The 17,353-nt window shown below is 40.1% G+C and overlaps 1 protein-coding gene across 4 annotated transcripts in view; it reads left to right on the forward strand.

Annotated features, from left to right (window-relative positions):
- LOC126418467 (tyrosine--tRNA ligase, cytoplasmic) overlaps window positions 1-17,353 on the forward strand; it is a 114,570-nt gene that overhangs the window by 6,399 nt on the left and 90,818 nt on the right. For all 4 annotated transcript variants that reach the window (XM_050085239.1, XM_050085237.1, XM_050085240.1 and 1 more), the window contains one exon: window positions 14,712-14,951. In XM_050085239.1, coding sequence (XP_049941196.1) covers window positions 14,742-14,951 — 210 coding nt within the window. In that variant the 5' untranslated portion in view covers window positions 14,712-14,741. The remainder of the gene's footprint in view (window positions 1-14,711; window positions 14,952-17,353) is intronic.

The following is a 17,353-nucleotide window of genomic DNA, read 5'->3' on the forward strand; positions in this document are numbered from 1 at the left end:
ACTTCTGAGGTCATCAGTTTTCTAGAGCTTAGAACTAATTAAACATAACTAACCTAAGGACATCACACACATCCAATCCTGAGGCGGGATTCGAACCTGCAACCGTAGCAGTTGCCCAGTTCCAGACTGTAGCGCCTAGAACTGCTCGGCTACTCCAGCCGGCTTTGAAGCAAGTCCGTGGAGATTTGCCCACCCCACGAGTCAACGATGTAGAGGAATTATTTTCCACGTATGGTTAAATTACTTCATCCAAAAACTCTTGGTACGTTTGTTTATGCAGTTTTCCGGACTTTGTCGATGTGATGTGAACACACTGATATTTCTCCTTATATCCATCGACATCTTTTCGGACAGGGGGGCCGAACATTCCACTCACTTCTTGCAGGCAAACAAATACTTCACTGGACAATGTGATTGCATATTGCGCAGTACGGTATATGAGTGCATCAATTTAGTTATTTGTCCCACAGCAATTTCGGTGACTTTTTCTCCCTTTGTGGGACCAAGAGCGCATGCTGCTTATTTTATATTCACGTCCTGTTTGATCTGTATTTATGATATTATCAGGGTTGAATCTCGTGATTATATTGCTTGCTTGTTTGCTGCTGATATTTCGGAGCGATTTCCAAAAGCTCGTCCAAAGTTCTCTTGTCTTTCTCGCTGAGATATTGTGTTACATGCCGTTGAGATATCTGATGCATCGATTTGAAGCGACGAATCCAAGACTCCGACACTTTCAAGTCAAAATTTCCATCCAGAAATTGAAAAGCAGCAGCCATTGCCCACTGTTGGAGCATCCGTGTTGTTACGAGGCCTGCTCTCTGGTCTCTCGCCTCGATAAACCGGTCTTGATTACTTCCAGTTTATCATTTCGCATCCATCCTACTGCGATTTGGAATCTCCACTTTGAAAACTGGGTTTTGCTTTTCAGTAATCTTGCTGAATGTTTTGGTAACGTATTCAATGACCATGTTGGCTGAAGTTTTGCCATCTCCACAGCCTTGACTTTCACAGCATTCGGGATTCTGGTCCACTCATCTCCATCGTCTTCTTCATTAGAATCCAAAGAAATAGGTATTATTTATATTTTTCATTTTTTCCGTGCGCCACTTTCGTCGTAGCCTGCTTCGGAAGGACTCGAAACCCCTTTCATTGTCGGAAAATAACACTTCTTGGTCCGTGAATGTCATAGTCCCGTACATGTCTAGAAATTGTTTGAACATTTCTCTGCCGATTAATGAAGATCGTTCACTGATGTTGGAACTCACTGATTCCAGTGTAAAATTATTTTTGATAAGTAACTGCCGTAGACAATGCATTGCATATGTTAACTCCTGCTGTTCTTCATTGTTAAGTGGAGCCCACAAAAGACCTCTTTGGTCTTCCACCAAATGTTCAATATTGTCAAAATTGCACTCACTGACAACTCGTGAACAACTTGCACTTTGCTCTATTTTAAAGAATAAAACGTCTGCACACTTCAAAGCCAAGCTTTCAACTAACGAGAAACATTTATTCGGCAGTCATAACCATCGCTGCTCATGTACACAGACAGTAGAGTCCCTTTATTCGTGGAATGGCAGGTACAAATAGGGGAACGCCAATGGTCACAGACCATAAACAGGATTAGGCGCGACAACGCGTCAACGTTCTGACAGGTATAAAATTTTATAGGACACTGTCCCAACATTTGTATGACGGGCTTATGACTATTTTCGAAGAAATATTTTAACAACTTCTCTCAATTCTCAGGTAAATAGGCAAATTTAAGTATGCCAATGTTTTAATTACGGTTAATTTCCTGTTAAAATAAAAAAACGCAAAAGATTGAAACAGAATATGACATAAAATTTGTAATTTTGATTTATAGAGGCTTGTAACTCTTTTTAATCAATTCCTTGCAAAATTTTTCGTGAGTAATTATAAATTAAAACAAGCATTTGAAGAAACAAAAAGAAAACAGAAGTAGCATAGATGGGTCTCGAACCAGGGTCGCCTGGACTGGAGTCTCACTTGCTTGCTACTCGGCTACTTGCTCACTTGCGACAATAGTGACACTTTTCTGTATATAAAGAGCTGCCCACACCATAAGCAGGCGAAGTATAAACTCATAACTCGTTGCACCTCCCAGGAGGTCCCCTCATGAGTGCAATCAGATATTAGCTATTTCCCTCCCCTCCCCCCCTCCCCCCCTTCCACCCAATCCACTTGCCATTATCAGTACAAGTGGCTAATTTAACTTTAGAATGGAAAAGAATTTTCTTTGGATGCTTTTATATTTAAAATGACTAAAAATAAATTATATTTAGTTTTGTGGGTGCTTCATTTAACTAGAAACTAATGAGTTAGTAAGGCAGTTGGTACTGCCTATTTCTGACATTTTTTTTATAGAATGATGAACCAATCCCCAATGCATTTCTAGTGCTACCTACAACTCCTCCCCAGAAAAGAAGTCTAACTTATCCATATGGGGGGTAGACACTTGTTACAAAACATGCTTCCTCTACACCATTCCTCTCCCTAGCAACAGTTGCTTCACCCATATCCTGTAAACTGCCCCCTCCCCATTCCCCATGTGAAATCAACCAAGATAAAATGTGTGCACTATATTTAGATCTACTATTAATAAATCACTTGATTACAGGTCTCTCTACTTCTGAACTGACAGAAGTTTGAAGGCTGCAAGCTGTCAATGCTTCATGTCTGCCCCTAGCAGTAATTAGAATAACAACAACACAGTTTAGGCCCTACCGCACTGTAGTTGTCATTTCATAGTTACTGTTGTGCTGCCTGTTAATTCTTTAATTGTTGAGAACTGAATAATAAACCAGTTTATGGTCTTTTGCTACCTATAACTTGGAAAAGGCATTTTCATGATATATTTAAGCATATGTGATGTATGTGTCTCAACTTTGTTGTAGATGCGTGATACAAAATGTGTGTGTAGTGGGCTTACACATTTCTTTCTGCACCTGTAACCTGTACCACATTGTCTCATGCTCTAATGCTACTATTTGAAAAAAAGTAATTATTTTTATCGTAAGTAATCAGTAGTCAGCCTTATGAAATAGTGATGATAGTAATGCTCCTTTAAAAATAATTTATATTCGCATCCAAAACACAACTGGACTTTAGGTTTTACTCCTCAGAAAATTAGAGCTTACTCCTCAGTGGGGAAACTGGTGCAGGCTTTTGATACTGTGTTGTCTTTACAAATGGTAAATACAGCTGGATAACGAAGGAAATTATAACTTTCTGAGGAAAAGAGAGAGAGAGAGAGAGAGAGAGAGAGAGAGAGAGAGCACTGCACCAAATCTGCAAGGAAAAGATCACAGTAAATATGCCCACTGACTATAAAAAAATTTACAAAACTTTTATAATAGTCATTAAACAAGCTAAAAGAATCCACAATAATGTATAAATAAAAATTGTGTTAATAAAGTTCAAGGGAACTACAGAAAGTAAGTTACTTATTATATCAGACCAAGTAACTGTCCCTGAATGCCACTCTGCGCTTCAAAGTGACACAAATACACCACACTATTTTCCAACATACTCACCAAGTACTTTTAAACAGCGATCAGAACATTCTACCAAGAGTTCAGTTTCTCGATGATGGCAATCCATTCCTTGGTTGCAAAGCCATTTGAGAACCATTCTATGAACATCCTTATCTTTGGTTAATCTCTTTCCCTCGCAGATGTTCTTTCAGCTTGCCGAGAAGATAATCACTTACATTGTGCTGTCTTTGTCAAATTGTTTGCACCATTTCACTATGGTTGGATACGACATGGCATTTGGTCTGTACACTGCCAGAAATTCCCGGCGAATCTGTGTGCAGTTTAGACTTGCCCATGAGACTCACACTGTCCTGTGTAAGTAAACTTTGGTGTATGTTTCCTGTTGCCACGTATTAAGATAGCACACTGAGATATACCTGTTACTTGTACTGCAGCAGAACTGTGTCCACAGAAAACTCTGTTGTATGATAGTGTGCCACTCTTGTGCACAATGGTCTTAGCGTGGGGTGCCATGCGTAACTTACTTTCAGAGTCCCTATATAAAAATTATGGGGTCATCATAAAAAATAAAATGGCCAAAAATAAATAAGGGAGTGAGAATATTGTCTTGTTTGTTGTGACTCGCCGATTTTTCAAAGTGCCACTGCGCAGTTACGCGTGTCCTCTACATGCGGCGCTTTTCTGCCAGCCATGCAGTAGCAGCGCAACCTAAGCGGCCAGCCAGTGGCCGCTAGACTTGGACACAGTTATGATTTGACTGTTAAAGTGTACACACGTCTTACTCTTTTTACTTGATCTGTGACTTTCATGTATTGCGTCTTCCTTGAAATATAAGTGTTCAACTTGAAGTTATAACAATTGGCGACGAGGATGGGATTTCCCCCCCCCCCCCCCCCCCCCCCCCCCCGATCATTGACCCACATGTTTCCATGGCTACTTTAGAGCAACTATTGCAAGGTCTCATAGAACAGCAAACGCTTCTCACGAATGCGATTCGTGATTTCATTGCGGCATCAAATGCGGGGCCTCTCTCGTCATTGTCTCTTCCTCCTTACGACGAGACGGCGTAAGACTGGTCTGATTATGAAAAACGTCTTTGACAGCACTTCTTGGCATTTCATGTTGCGGACGAACAAACATGTAAGTCTCTGTTCCTTTCATGGATTTCACCTCAAATGTATCGGTTGTTGTCGTAATTGGCTCCTTTGAAAGATCCTGCGTCTTTGTTCTTTGCTGAAATGTGCTGACTTCTGTCCGTCTATTTTCAAAAGGAAACGCATGTGGTAGCCTCTTGTGTTGCCTTTTATCGTTGTCAAAAACAACCGAATCAATCGTATCGCGCTTGGGCTGCTGAACTTCTTGGCCTCAGAAGAAAGCGTCAATTTGTTACTGAAGTTCACAAAGAATCCTACGCCGTTTCCATGGTATGGGATGCTATTATCCGATCAGCGTCCGACAAAGGCAATGTGCCCTTCAGTTGGCAAATCAGACTCTAGATGAAGTCCTATCCGTCCCTCAGTCTTTTGAAATTTCTCGCACCGCTGGAGCGCAAATAGAGGCATGGGGCAACATCGGGGAAATACAACCTCTGTGCGATGTTCACGAAGTGTGTGGCATGTCCCCACCGGCCGACGTGGCCACAGTACGCTCCCAAGCGCAGCCTCGGCCTAACCGTAAACAAACCTCTAAGAAACTGCAGCAAAACCCACGGCAACTTCCTTCATGGCCGTGGTGTTTCACGAAACATTCACGAGAAGATTGTCCACAACGTTGGGCCATGTGTCACAAATGCAAAAAGAAAAAAAAGGGGGTCATGTGTCATCCGTTTGCAAATCCGACCGCATACATGATGTTCATGAACATGACGCTGATTCTGATTCTGTGTTGTCTGTCAATTGTACTTCTTCCCTTTCAGGGAAGTTATTCCTCACTGTCCAAATATTTGGTCGAGAAGTTCGCATGCAGGTGGATACTGGTTCTGCTGCCACTATCATCAATTCTCAGACGTATCTTCAGTTTTGGGTTCTCCAATCCTGTCACTAGGCAATTACGGACTTACAATAAACAGAAGATTTCTCTCTTGGGACAATTTGATGCTAAGGTATCTTACAAATCTGTCGTTCGCACTGTTCCCGTATTTGTGGTCGGCCATAGTAACCGAGAGAATCTTTTTGGTTTCGATGCCTTTCGCGTTTTTGGGTTCTCCATAGATGATTCTGTCAATATCGCCTCTGATGCTATTCCTTATGCTCAATTGGACACCTTGTCGACGACATTTTCGTCCCTTTTTTTTCTCGTGGGTTAGGCCGTGCAAACGACTTTGAAGCTCATATCACACTCAAACCCATTGCTTGGCCTAAGTTCCTGTGGCCCTTCGTGATCAGGTCAAACGGGAGCTGGATCGTCTCACTGCTTCAGGGTTTTGCTTCCTGTCATTTCCAATGACTGGTCCTCTCCTGTCGTTGTCGTTGCTAAGCCAAATGGTGATATTCATCTCTGTGGTGATTTCAAAGCCACTGTAAATGCTCAATGCCTTATTGACACTTACCCTATGCCTCGACCTGAAGAATTGTTCACTAAGCTTGCTGGAGGTCAGTATTTTTCTAAACTTGACCTGTCAGAAGCTTATCATCAACTTCGTCTCGACGCTGCTTCCCAGCAGTTTCTGGTCCTTAACATGCCTTTCGGCCTCTAACAATACCAACAATTGCCATTCGGGGTTGCCAGTGCCCCTGCTTTCTTTCAGCGATTCTTGGAACAATTATTGCTCACTGTCCCTGTGTGTATAAATTACCGGACGACATTGTTGTCACTGGCTCCACCACTGACGAACATCTTCAAAATCTTCGCACACTTTTTCATGTCTTGCAGACTGCTGGTCTTAAGTGTAATCTTCAGAAATCAAAATTTTTTCATGCATCTATAATGTACTTGGGGTTTCAACTCTCTCGGGATGGTATTCGTCCGCTTCAGCAAACTGTCGCTGCGATCGATGCCCTTCCTCACCCTACATCTGTTAAGGAACTGCAGGCCTTCTTGGGGAAAATAGCATACTATCACAAGTTTTTACTGTCTGCTGCTACGGTGGCTCAGCTGTTGCATCACCTGCTGCATAAAAACGTGCCTTTTCACTGGTCCACGTCGTGCAATGCGGCCTTCCAGAAATTGAAGACTATGCTGAAACAGGCCCCGTGCCTGGCTGCTTATTGACCTGGCCAACATCTTGTTCTTGCCATGGATGCCTCTCAATACGGGGTCGGTACAGTCCTTGTGCACCGTTTTTCTGACGGTTCTGAACAACCCATTGCTTATGCCTCCAAAACGCTCACGGATGCCCAACGAAAATATTCTCAAATTGAAAAAGAAGCTTTGGCCATTATTTATGCTCTTCATAAGTTTGGTGTTTTTCTCTATGGATCCAAATTTCATCTTGTTACGGATCACAAACCACTTGTTTCATTGTTTCATCCATCAACGTCACTTCCCGACAAGGCTCCACACCGCCTACAGTGTTGGGCTCTTAGCTTGTCTCGTTTCAATTATGAGATTCATTTCTGGCCAACGGCTCAACATGCGAATGCTGATGCACTGTCTCGTCTTCCCATGGGTCCTGATCTGGCATTCGATAGGGACGAACTTTTGTGTTTCCACCTGGATGTTGCCGAGCAGTGGGTTGTGGACAGGTTCCCCGTCACCGGGGACCGGCTGGCGGCTGCTTCGGGTTCTGACCCTACCCTCTCCCGGGTATTAGGCTGTATTCAGAAGGGTTGGCCTGATCGTCCGTCCACTAAGACTTCTGATCGGTTGCGGAGCTACTACGCTTTGCATTACCACCTCACGGCTAGGGATGGTGTTATCCTCTTTTCCACCGAAAATGCTTTGCCGCGTGTTGTGGTACCTGTGTCTTTGCGTGCTTCGGTCTTGCGCACAAAATCTGTGGTGCGCCGTCGTGTGTACTGGCCCAGCATCGACTCTGAAATCACACACATGGTCGCTGCCTGCGGCCCTTGTGCGTCATAGGCCGCCGCCCGGATGTCATCTTTGTCACTGTGGCCTTTGCCTCAGAAGCCCTGGGAGCATATTCATGCTGACTTTGCGGGACCTTTTTAGGTACTTATTGGCTTCTCGTTATTGACGCCTACTCTAACTTTCCTTTCATTGTCCGTTGCACGTCGCCTACCACCGTGGCAACCACCAATGCTCTAGCTCGCATTTTCTCTTTGGAAAGCCTTCCCTCTACTCTTGTTACTGATAATGGTCCGCAATTTGCCTCTTCCGATTTTGTGGATTTTTGTGCCCGTCACGGCGTCGTGCATGTCACGGCCCCTCCGTTCCATCCACAATCAAACGGTGATGCTGAACGACTGGTCCGCACATTTAAGGCTCAGATGAGGAAACTACTGACTTCTTCTTCTGCTGATGATGCGCTTCTCCAATTTCTGGCTTCTTACCGTTTCACCCCCATGGGCAACCACAGCCCGGCTGAGCTCTTACATGGCCGACAGCCCCACATGCTACTTCATCTTCTGCGGCCTTCCACCTCATGGCCGCGGGTGCCTTCGCTTGGCCGGTTCACCGCCAACGACCTTGTATGGGTGCAGGGATATGGCAGGTGGCCAAAATGGAGTACTCGCCGCATCTTACAACACCGTGGCCAACGCCTGTATCAAATCCAGATTGACACGGATGTTGCTGTGCGTCATTTGGACCAGCTTCGGCCTCGTGTGCCGGCAGCGCCTGTTCCGGATGCCGCTACACCATCTTCGGCTCTACCTGACGTTCGGTATACTGGAATCTCTCATTACTCACAACGCAGTCCCCTCACCATAATATCGGTGCCAGCACAAGAACTGACGCCACCAGGAGACGTGCCCATGCAGGAACCAGATGACCATCATCTGTCGGAGCAACTCTATTCGCCTCCTTCTCCTACGGACGCGGCCACATCACCCATGTCTCCTGTTATAACAACCGGACTTGCTGCAACTTCCGTCCATACGGGAAGCCTCCTCCTTGAGACTTTACGGCCAGTCAAACAACACCTATGGACGTTAGCAATCTACAGGCCGCCTCCATCAAGACCTGTGCAATAACTTCAAAGGGGGAAAAGTGTTGTGACTCGCCCATTTTTCAAAGTGCCGCCGCGCAGTTACGCACGTCCTCTACATGTGGCGCTGTCTGCCAGCCATGCAGCAGCAGCGCAACCTAAGTGGCCAGCCAGCCAGTGGCCGCTAGACTCGGACTCAGTTATGATTTGACTGTTAAAGTGTACACACGTCTTACTCTGTTTACTTGATATGTGACTTTCATGTATTGATTCTTCCTTGAAATATATTTGTTCAACTTAAAGTTATAACATTGTTCACAATATCGAACCAGATGAAACATCAAATATATTCAACAGTTTCATCACTGGAATAGCTGAAAGTTTAATACAAAGGAATTTCAGTGGAAATCAGCAGCCAGTGGAAAATAAAGGAAAAACCTGTAAATTATTTTTCTTTGATAAATTATGTGAGATAATTGCGCACCAGGAGGTAAAATGTTTAGTACTGCCAATGACACACATAAAAGTGACATGTTAACTAGCTTCTTGGAAACTGAGTAAGCGAGTGAGTTTGAGGTAGGTTGAGAAGGGAAGACTGGTCACTCAGACCCATGATGAAACAGACTCTCCTTTAGTGAGCATGAGGGCATACAAAGATCTTACCAATTCAAAAGCAAATTAAAAATATATTTCATCAGCCATTCTTTTGACAAATTATTTGAGTACAAAGATCTTACCAATTCAAAAGCAAATTAAAAATATATTTCATCAGCCATTCTTTTGACAAATTATTTGAGTATCTAGATTTAGGAACCAAAAATTTCTGTTAACTGCACTGAAACCCCTATTTTACATTTTTGTGCGGCCCAGGCTTAAAAAAAAAAAGGGCAAAATTTGGGAAATTGTGGAATTGAGGAAAATGTTAACCCCCCGCGAAATATGGGTAAAAACACATGTAACTTGCATATATGATTAAATCACAGTACTCTCCAATACTATGTATAAAATCTGTCTAAGTGAAGGAAATTAAATGTACAATACAATGTTTATACAATAATTTGTGTTAATGAATTTCGTAAGTTCTTTAAAAAAATCACAGATGTGTATGTCAATTGACATTACAAGCTTATTAGAAGTCAACTTGGTGAATTTCTGTACACTGCAAAACGTAAATTTGAAAGAAAGCTTAAGTGCTACAGTTTCACGTCATGCCCCCTGTCAGTGCTACCAGTCTTTACAACCTACAGTGTGTGGTGTGCATGGTGCAAAGTATATACATCAGCAGTGTATGTAGTTGTTGCAACTGTATCATGTCAGATCTGAACACAAAAGTCTTTACAATGTGCTATTGCAAAACCGTTGTTCTATTTCCATATGACATCTTTGCCATAGCACATCATCTGCACGAAAGGAATATTTTCAGCACGTCACCCCTACCTACATTCCCATCACTGAGGGCCACTCCCCCTCTCCACACATGCAGTAGGTGAGCTCATTTTACGTGTTTTAGTGTGGTGTGGTGGTTGCACTAGCTGTTGGATGACTTAACAAGTCGCCAGCCAATAAGAGTTCATTAGCCAGAAATGAGTGACATTTCTTCAATTATGACTGAGCATATTCTTGAAGACTCAGTGTTTGAATTTAAAAGGTTGATAATTGATATTATTGCTGAATAAGTACATCATAAATACATGCAAACAGGTGAGACGGTGTTATAAGTGGCACAAGGAAAGGTGGTGGCTGGGCCCCTTCATTGTATATTGGCTCGGTACTGAACACATCACATTAATTGTGTTGTCTTTCCGCTGCGACCTAGCAGTATTTGCATCATAATTGTGCAGTGAAGCTAAATGCTGCAAGTTGTGTTGGCAACACCGATCATGGATTACATCAGCATTTCCTCTATCACATCTCCCCTCTCCACAGTGGCCTAAAATATCTAATATATTCTCTTAATTCTGTGCATGGTGCAAACCATCTGCCTTTTGAGCCACTTATAATTTGTCTAGTAACATCAAATATCAATAGGAAGAAAGTGGGACGAATTCAAGCAAGACGTCGAGTAAGAACTTGGAATCGAGGTAAACCTTAATAGGAAGAAATCTAAAATTGTGCAGTTTTTAACATTGACCATATCGGTTTTTCACAGGGACTACAAATTTATGGTGTAGAATCGCGAAAAACATAAAATTGGAGAATGTAAAATCGAAGTACCACTGTACATGGCAAGTAATAGTACATAAAATAAGGGACGGGCAACTACTCACCTATAGTGGACTGATGTGTAGAGTATCAGTCCACTACAGGTGAGTGATTGCCTTTGTTTTATTTTATCTACGGTTGTGCCCAGGAATTTCCAATATTGGCAAGTAGTAGTGTTTATTATAAAGCTTTATGGCAATTAAAAATGTGCATTGATCGACTGTTCTGTCAGTTCTTATAGAATATTGTATACATAATAAATGAAAACACACACATTAGTGGTGTATATTCTAAAATATTACAGTGTTTTGTGGTTTTCATTCATAAGTAAAAATGTACTATAAAGAGGACTTGGATTTTTAGGATATAAAAAATATATTTTTTGAAAAATAACACAGTAATCAATAAATAATTACAGATAAACAGCAGCTATATAACAAAACTCTGAAGGTGGCAGCTTTTTTCCAATTACCGGCCTTACTAATTTATGCAATTAAATTTGTATGGTATAAACTTGAATATAATTAAGCAGTGTAGTGATAGCTAATTGACAATTCAGTATACAGAGTTTTTATGATGTCTTTGTGTCAAGTTAAAATTCCTGAAAATTCTCGTTTGTTTTGTGATCTACGGAATGCCATGAACAAATAAGTGAATGGTTTGGAAACCACATACAAAATACTAATGTGAGCTATTCTAGAGTGCTGTTTCACTATTCTCAGCCTTTGTCAATTAAGGCTGACTGCAAATGTCAAAACAGCTCAGAGACGTGCTGCTACTGTATTCTCAGAAAGCTGATGAATTGTTCCTGAGTGAAAACTACTTTTTTTTTTCTATTACAGTTATCTGGTTTCATCAAAGATATAGAGAGGTGACACACACAGCAGGATGGACGAATTATGCCATCTACTACCAGTGCTTATGACTTACAAGTATCTTTGATTGATGAGCACTGAGGGCATACATGTATACCTTTTAAATTGCCACACACTGCAAGATTTAAATCTTAGTAGTAAAATTAAATTCACATGGAAATAAACCATGTGTCTAGGTGCTTTTCTTAACACCTTATGTGTAGATGAAATGCATTTCCTGTTGAAAATACATTGTCAGCTGAGCCTACTGGGTCATATGACAGTGAACTGAGGTGTCTGTGCTGTAATAACCTGTGTACTCACAGTGTGTGTGACTGTGTTCCAGTAGTGTCACTTGACAGACAATAGTTTATGCAGGTTACAAGTGTAGTGTATTCATAGTCGGCAAGGACAGTAATAAACATACTTTAAATGCACTGAAATCCATAAGTAAATAAATGCCTTAGTGTTGTCTAGTTTTTGAATATGTATGCTTCAGAGAAACAATGCTCTACCGTCCACAACTTCCTGCTCTGCCTATAAGACAGGAGAAAAGGATATCTTCTAGCAAGGTTGTGTAGGCACGTAACCCCTTAATTTAAAAGTCTGAAAATAGTCTGGATTTTAATTTTTACAGAAACTTACTAGCCTGAGAGCACTTGTCTATCATGACAGTATTCTGTTTAGAAATTCAAACCCGAGAGAAAATCTTTGTGTCTAGTTAATTACCAATGTGGCCACAAGAGGACACAACAGTGCTACTTCGCTTGGATTCACAGCTACTTGAAGCCCTCTGTTGGCCAGCTGCAGTCAAAATTAGAGGGGAAGAGATTATAATTGCCACTTGCTTGTGCTGTGTAAAGCTATTAATGGTGGTTGGTTTTTTATGGAGTGTGATGGAGTTTGATAACATTTTAGCAGATCAGAAAATAACACTTCAGACACTGACAGTATCAGTGAAAGGACAGCTAATCAAGAAAGTGATTCAAATGGTGTTAGTTCTTCTAGCATCAGAAAATGGTATGAAATAGACATGACTGCAGAATTGTCTCCCACACCTCCAAAATTTCCTTTACTGGAACACTTCCAGACTTCACACAAATATGTAATAAAGTAATTGATGAGTTAGTGAATATTGTAGTCACTGAGACTAATAGATCAGCTTCAGATAAGAACATTACTAATTGGAGGGACACAAACTGTGATGAACTAAGAATCTTCTGTAGTATAATATTGTTACAAAGTATTATAAAGAAACCAAGCTACTAGGTGTGTTGGTCCTAAACTTCCACTCCTTGCAACTCCAGTATTTCACCAATTACTTAGCTGCAAACAATTTTTGATACTAAAGAAATGCCTTCATTTTTCAGACAACTCAAGAGATGACACTGCTGGCTATTCATAACCATGCTAAACAAAATCTGGTCCATATTAGAACACTTCAATAATAAATTCAAAATTCTTTGTACCACAGAGAGGGATGTCACCATAGACGAGTGTCTTATGTTATTTAAAGGGAGATTAGGTTGGGTTCGGTACCTACCACTAAAGACGGCAAAATTTGGAATAAAGGCCTACATGTTGTGTGAGTCCAAGTCTGGCTATGTATGGTCTATAATTTTTTGATGGTGAATATAAAGATCTGCCCTGGTGATCTCAAATAGTACCAACCCTCTCAACAAAGGCTACCGCCTTACAGTTGATAGTTGCTACACCTCTCCGCAACTAGCAGATCTCCTTATTAATAAGAAATTTGACATATATTGCAGTATGCAACCTTCTAGGAAACATATGCCACCAAACTTTCTCAGTAAGAAACTGAAGAAGAGAGATATTGTTGCCTTTCAGAGGGTAAATTTTCAGCAGTGAGATGGGAAAACAAACGTGATCTGTTTTCTTGAGCACTGTCCAAAATGCATAAATGAAAAATGTAAATAGATGAGGTGAACAGTTACTAAAACCAGCAACAGACATATCATATAATGACACAATGGAAGGAGCAGATAGAGTTGACCAGCTTATAGCAAACAATTCAGAACACAGAAAAAGAGGTGAAAATGCTAAAAAAAGTGGTTTTTTATCAATTTGAACTGGTTTTCTGGAATTCAAAAAATGGGTCTGAGCACTATGGGACTCAACTTCTGAGGTCATCAGTCCCCTCTCTGGAATTCATTCAGCTTGTACAAGAAATCTGGAGGAACAAGGAACTATCTTGATTTGCGAGTGGCAGTAATTTAGATGGTGACAACTGAACATCGCAGGAGATATACGTGTGGAGATTGTGATGTAGATCCATGTGTTGTACTTTGCTTCAGAGCCTTTCACATTGCCACAAACATGTGGAGACGAATGTTGTGTGAAAGTGTATTAATGTAATTTTTAAAACAGTATGAACTGTTTTGAAAGAGATTCAACAAAAGTATTCTCTCCTAAGGCATTTTATTTTATGTCGAGTTATATTTTGAAAGCAACAAGTGTACTTGGTGTTTTAATATGCAATCCATAACTACCCTTTAAGTGAATAATTTGTCAAACTACTGTTTGGAATAACCTGTAATCATAATAAAGTTTAAAATTCAGCAATAAGAAAATGGAATTTTGTACACACTTTTGCATAAAAATTGTTTAATTGAGGGGTTAACATTTCAGGGAAACTTGTTTGCAGCTGCTGTGTCCACATTTTGAGATACAGGTTCGTGTGAGCATGAGAGAATAAGTAGCTGGAAATGAACAACAAGGTGTATTTGGTGAAATCTATTGTAGGATGATATATTTACAACCTGCTCTTGAAAAGGACATTGCCTGACAATGGATGGGTGCTACCTTTGGTGGATCCACCGATATGGCATATAGCTGGAACACAGATTTTGGTGTACGCGTTTGAAATGTTGTTGCTTGTGTTTTGACAGGATACCAGTTGGCAGTTTACGTATTGACCAGTCACCATTCTTTTAGCTTGCATCACTATGAATGTGATAGGAGTTCTGAAATTCCAAGTAATATCTGAATTCCTTCTCGAATTCAGCAAGAAGTAAAGATCCTTACAGACTAATAACAATATTTTTGTTGCTTTCTTTTCCTTTATAGATCCAGTTGTTGGAGAAACAGAATAACAAAATGGCTGGTAATGAAACTCTGACATGGGAGAATAAACGTGATCTCATAGTGAGAAATACCCAAGAGATCCTGGGCGAAGACAAATTAATAGCAGTACTTAAGGAGCGAGACTGCCGTATTTACTGGGGAACTGCAACAACAGGCAAGCCACATGTTGCATACTTTGTGCCCATGTCTAAAATTGCAGACTTCTTGAAAGCTGGTTGTGAGGTAAAGAGCATTCTCACGTTACTTTTAATTGAACTGGAAGAATGGAAACAATGAGGAGTATTATTGTAAGCAGCCATATAAGTAAATTCACTTACATTTTAGAATTTATGTAATTCACATTTTGTTTGAAGTTGTTAAGAAGTTATTATTCATAAGGTAAATACAGTGATCTTTACATAGAGAATACTCTCATGGAACTAACATGCCAACTGTTCAACCCTACTCATAGATACTCTACTGGCAGAGCACATACTTGAAAATTCTGGAACCTGCTTCATACTAGAACCTTCTCAACATTTGATCTTCTCAATATTATGTACTATATTCCATCTCGTATTCTTTCTTTTATATCATGATTAAATAATAGTAATAATCAAATTAGAATAATGAAGCTTAAGTAATTACATGCAGCATTTCTTGAAATTTTGCGAATTCATCCATGCTCAAAGATTTAGTAAATTACTTACTGAATCTACTTGACAAATGTCTATAATTCCATTAAAGTAACATTCATTCACAGAATGGTACTTTACTTCGATATACTTTGAATTTGTAGTAAGATTACTATACCTAGCAATATCAATTGCCCTTGAGTTGCATTTGTATACTTTGTTAGGCCCCTCAGACTTTACATAAAGAATGTTAAATATATCTAGGATTAACTTAATCGCAGTGAAGGCTTCTGGCAAAGCCATATACTCAGCAAAAGCAGAAGATTTCAAAACACTTCCTTGTTTCATAGATTTCCAAAATATTAAGTTCTAAATAATCCCATTCACATAACTTGATGTTGACTTACGATCTGTGTGATCAGCAGCTCAGTCCACACCTACAAAAAATAGGAGATATCAGTTTTTTCATTTCACACATACATTAATGTCAAACCTTTTTGAAAAACAAATGTTTCAGTACTTGCAAAGCATACTTATACTGAATATCTTGTATTAGTTTTGAAATCCACTTTTACACTGTCACTTATATCTGGCTGTGCTCCTGAACTAACGTGTAAGAGAGCACCTATCAGGTCCCTGTCGCCAATATCATGACTTATATCTTGCACTGTTTCTAAATTCATATTAACTGCCATCAGTATACTGTAAAACGTCTAATGTTCAATCTGATATTTCTTAGCTGAAGATTCAATAAAGCTTTCCTTGTAGGAGTTGGACGATTTCAACTGTGACTCATTGATATTGTAGTAATTGGATACAAGTACTTTTTTTTGTAAAGTGTACAATTTGATATTTCTGAACATTTAAGGCAAGTTGGTTTGCACCAATTTGAAACCTTATTAGGATTTGATTTAATATTTATGCAGCTTCTTTCAAACAGTACTTTTTATAGATAACTCCATTATCTGCTAAAAGTATGAGGCTCTTTTTAATATTGCGTACAAGGTCATTAATATACAACATTAACAGCAAGGGTCCCAACACACTTGCCTGGGGCACATCCAAAGTTACTTCTACTTCTGATGATGACTCTCCATACGGGACAACATGCTGTGTCCTACCCACCAAAGAATCCTCAGTCCAGTCACAAATTTTGCTTGATACCCCATATGATTGTACTTTTGATAGTAAGCCTAGGTATGTTACGTCTATCAGAAATTTTTTAGATATTATCTACAGAAACAGTTTTATATTTTTCCGTAATTTTAGATAAGTAATCGAATTTCTACCCATACCTTCAACATAAAATACATTTTTTATTTTAATTGGAGTTCTTTTTCTTATTTATGTTAACATCCAAAACTGTACTGTCCGCAATTTTTACATTTACACACTCTTTTAGAGTTAAAAAAATCAGAAAAATAATTTTGATTATTAACAGCTTATTAGTATGTGACACAAATCATTGAACACTTGGCTTAGGTTCTTTGAAGGGTAGTACATGAGACACGTTATGGATCCACATTATGTTAAAAATGTTATGTAGATATCTCACATCCAGTGTGTAGATATTTTGCATCCAATGTTGTATGTACTCAGTCTATGCTTTACAGATCTGAAGATGGCAACATAGTTTGCTGAAACTAGTAGTCTGAATAAATGCTGTATTAAAGTGATCGTGGGCATTTTGAAGTTTGTTATTTCTGTTTTCATATCATTCTAGACCACGCCCAGAGTGCAATAATGTCAAGCATATACACTATTGTACACCATTGTATGTTGTACCTCTGTCACAAAGCTGCTCATGATGATTCCATTATGTTGGTAACCTCGGCCTCCTCGATACTACCTACCTTTCGGACCATAGTGCTCTCCTTGGCCACACGGCCAGTTTTTAGCTCTACAGTGATTGTTTTGTCCATGATGCCATGCACCTTGAGTGTCTTCATGGTGATTTCCACTTCATGTCCATTAATCTGACTGGAAACATTTCCACTTGAAATCTCCTTA

This window comes from Schistocerca serialis, chromosome 9 (assembly GCF_023864345.2).
Source record: "Schistocerca serialis cubense isolate TAMUIC-IGC-003099 chromosome 9, iqSchSeri2.2, whole genome shotgun sequence".
Classification (NCBI taxonomy): domain Eukaryota; kingdom Metazoa; phylum Arthropoda; class Insecta; order Orthoptera; family Acrididae; genus Schistocerca; species Schistocerca serialis.